This window comes from Theropithecus gelada, chromosome 6 (genome assembly GCF_003255815.1).
Source record: "Theropithecus gelada isolate Dixy chromosome 6, Tgel_1.0, whole genome shotgun sequence".
In the NCBI taxonomy this organism is placed as follows: Eukaryota; Metazoa; Chordata; class Mammalia; order Primates; family Cercopithecidae; genus Theropithecus; species Theropithecus gelada.
Genome location: NC_037673.1, coordinates 130821178 through 130824248, shown reverse-complemented (window position 1 = coordinate 130824248; position 3071 = coordinate 130821178). Strand labels below are relative to the sequence as shown.

At 48.6% G+C, this 3071-nt stretch overlaps 1 protein-coding gene across 1 annotated transcript in view; it reads left to right on the top strand.

Annotated features, from left to right (window-relative positions):
* Positions 1-219: 219 nt before the first annotated feature.
* CDKN2AIPNL (CDKN2A interacting protein N-terminal like) overlaps positions 220-3071 on the top strand; it is a 10553-nt gene continuing 7701 nt past the window's right edge. The window contains exons 1-2 of the mRNA XM_025388140.1: positions 220-513; positions 2141-2240. Coding sequence (XP_025243925.1) covers positions 275-513; positions 2141-2240 — 339 coding nt within the window. The 5' untranslated portion in view covers positions 220-274. The remainder of the gene's footprint in view (positions 514-2140; positions 2241-3071) is intronic.

The following is a 3071-nucleotide window of genomic DNA, read 5'->3' as shown; positions in this document are numbered from 1 at the left end:
GGGACCTCAGTTTTCCCACCGGTTCCCAGCAGGGTCGACCGCGAAGGGCCCTTGCAGCCCTGGGTAGACCCAGGGCATGCGCCGCGGGCTGCGGCGGTCTGAGGAGCCAGGAGCCGCTCTGTGCCCCCCGCAGGCCGCCGCTCCGGGCGAGGGCGCTCCAGGCTGGTCTTCTGGAGCAGTCGTGCGCTGACGGGGCCCCTCTGGCTGGCAGGTGGTGGCGCAGTGCGCGACGGGAAGGCGGCGGGCTATCCGGTCTTCGGCTGCGGCGGGCACCATGGTCGGTGGCGAGGCGGCAGCTGCAGTGGAGGAGCTGGTCTCGGGGGTGCGGCAGGCGGCCGACTTCGCGGAGCAGTTCCGCTCCTACTCAGAGAGCGAGAAGCAATGGAAGGCCCGCATGGAATTCATCTTGCGCCACCTGCCCGACTACCGCGACCCGCCCGACGGCGGTGGCCGCCTGGACCAGCTGCTGTCCCTCTCCATGGTCTGGGCCAACCATCTCTTCCTAGGCTGCAGGTGCGGACCCCTGCCGGCCGGCTGATCCTGTCCCCTCTCTTCCGACCCTCAAGCCCTCTTCCAGGGCTCACCCCTGACCCGAACCTTTGCCCCGGACTGAACCCGCTCCCAACCTCCATCCGCATTGGCCGGCCCGAAGACTGATTCCCACCCTGAAGGCCCCTTGGAACGATCCTTATCTTTGAGCCTCAGTTTTCTCTTCTGGTAAAAGGGTGGTTATGATGACTGTAATAATTAAAGGGTGAAGAGCTAAATACATGGCGGGTTCAAAAGTTGCTATTGTTATTTGTATTACTACTATTATTAGCTCAAACCATCACCTTTGCAGTGTGCATTCGAAGTCCGTTAGCCTCTGTCACCTACATGGCAAAGTGCAGGGACAGAAACGGAGATCCCCATTTTACAGATGAAAAAGCTTAGGGAGGGAAGTGATGTAACTAGGACCATGCAGCTTCTGGCAGGTTTGATAGATTTTAACCACTAATGACAGGATGTAATCAGTATCCTGTGCCTTTTTGTCCTCACTCCACAGCCCACTGGGTCCTAAGTAGGAACCAGCTTTACCTCTCTGTTTTCCCTCTTATGAAAATGACCGATGCCTTTTTGTCAAGGTCCCAAAGCCCACTTCATCCTGGCTGCTGCACCAAAAGGACAAAGACCCGCTTTTGAAGTGCCTGATAAGGCATTCCCTTCACCCCTCCATGAGGAAGGTGGCAAATCTTGAGACTCCCTGTTAGAGAGCCTCCATTTTCCTGAAATTGTGTTAGGAAAATAGGGTGACTTGGTTTGATCTTGGTTTCTATACCTATTATGGTTGCCTGACTCTGGTCATTTGGCCCCTCCAGGCCTAAGCCACTTGGTTTTGCTTCACATATTGGGGTTTATTAGAACAGTATGTAGGGAACCAATGCCAGAGGCACCCGTCCCTTTTCCCTGCCTTCTAGGTGCTCCTGGGAAATCCTGGTTTTCCATGGTTAGGCAAATGTCAGAGAATTGGGCAAATAAATAATGTTTTTGTTAGACTGACATTCCATGTATTTAAAAAATAAACAAAAATATTTTGGCTCTCATCCCGTATCTGAGAATATCTGTTGTTAGATGTACAGTGCCTCTGTTCTTCTAAATCTTGAAACATTTGCTCTACTGGTATTTATAAAGTCCACTTCTGTATCTACAAGCAAGAAGTGTTCACAGGACCAGGCGCAGTGTCTCACGCCAGTAATCCCAGCACTTTGGGAGACCGAGGCGGGAAGATCACTTGAGGTCAGGAGTTCGAGACCAGCCTGGCCAACATGGTGAAACCCTGTCTCTACTAAAAATACTAAAATTAGCCGGGCATGGTGGCACACGCCTGTAATCCCAGCTACTCAGGAGGCTGAGGCAGGAGAATTGCTTGAACCTGGGAGGTGGAGGTGGCAGTGAGCCAAGATCACACCACTGCACTCCAGCCTGGGGGATACAGCAAGACTCCATCTCAAAACCTTGTGCTGAGCATGTATAGGTTTGCCCTGCAGTATCAGATCAGTTCTCTGAGAGTTGATTTTATGGTTGAGCAACCTGCAGTTTCTTATTAATTCACAATGACAATTCTTCCGAGGTTTTTACCTTATTACTTTTTATTGTGCAGTTACAATAAAGACCTTTTAGACAAGGTGATGGAAATGGCCGATGGGATTGAAGTGGAAGACCTGCCACAATTTACTACCAGAAGTGAGTTAATGAAAAAGGTAAATAGGATTTCCAAGTGTATGTGATGAAATGGTGTAGAGTTAACAGTCCCTGCTTTGATGACACTATATTAGAGTATTGTTTTTGAGTGCTCTTGTTTACTACCCCAAAGACCTATACCTTTTCATTATTATTTCCCCATAATTGGTATAACCTTTTCATAAGTAGTTGACAACACATTGTGATAAATTATGCGTTGTTGATGAGGTAACACATAAGCTTAACTTCTTCTGGGTGATTAGGAACATTGTTTTGAGATTTTTGCTTGATGTTTAAAAAAATGTTGGCTAGAATACTTGTTTCCTACTTGTTAAAAAATCTTGTTGGTAATAGAGTAACTAACTCATCCTTACCCTGGCTGTGAGTGCTGACCTGACTAGTTTGGCTTCTCTGATTTGCTGATAGGAATGTGGCTGGAGCAATGTCGATACCATAGCTGTTCTCTATCCTGTGGGGTCTGATCTCAGGCGATGGATTTTTTACAGTGAGTCTTGCCTAGAGTCTTGAATCTGGATGCTGGAGCTGGGCCTATAGAGAGTGTGGCAGAAAGAACCTCAGAGTATGGAGCTGGGCATCCCAGCTATTAATACTTTTCAGAATCACCCCCAATATGTACTTGTTTCACATTTATCTGCTCAGGCAGCAGAATTAATTGCTCGCTTATCTTCCAAAATTCCTTTGGCACTTTATCCAGACCTCTTTTAAAGCAGTTGTGACCTTGAGGGAAGAGATGGTGTCTAAAGTTTTATTTAGTCTTTTTTTTTTTTTTTTTTTTTTTTTTTTTAACCTGAGTCGGGCTCTTTCCCCCCGGGGGGGGGGCCGGGGCCGGG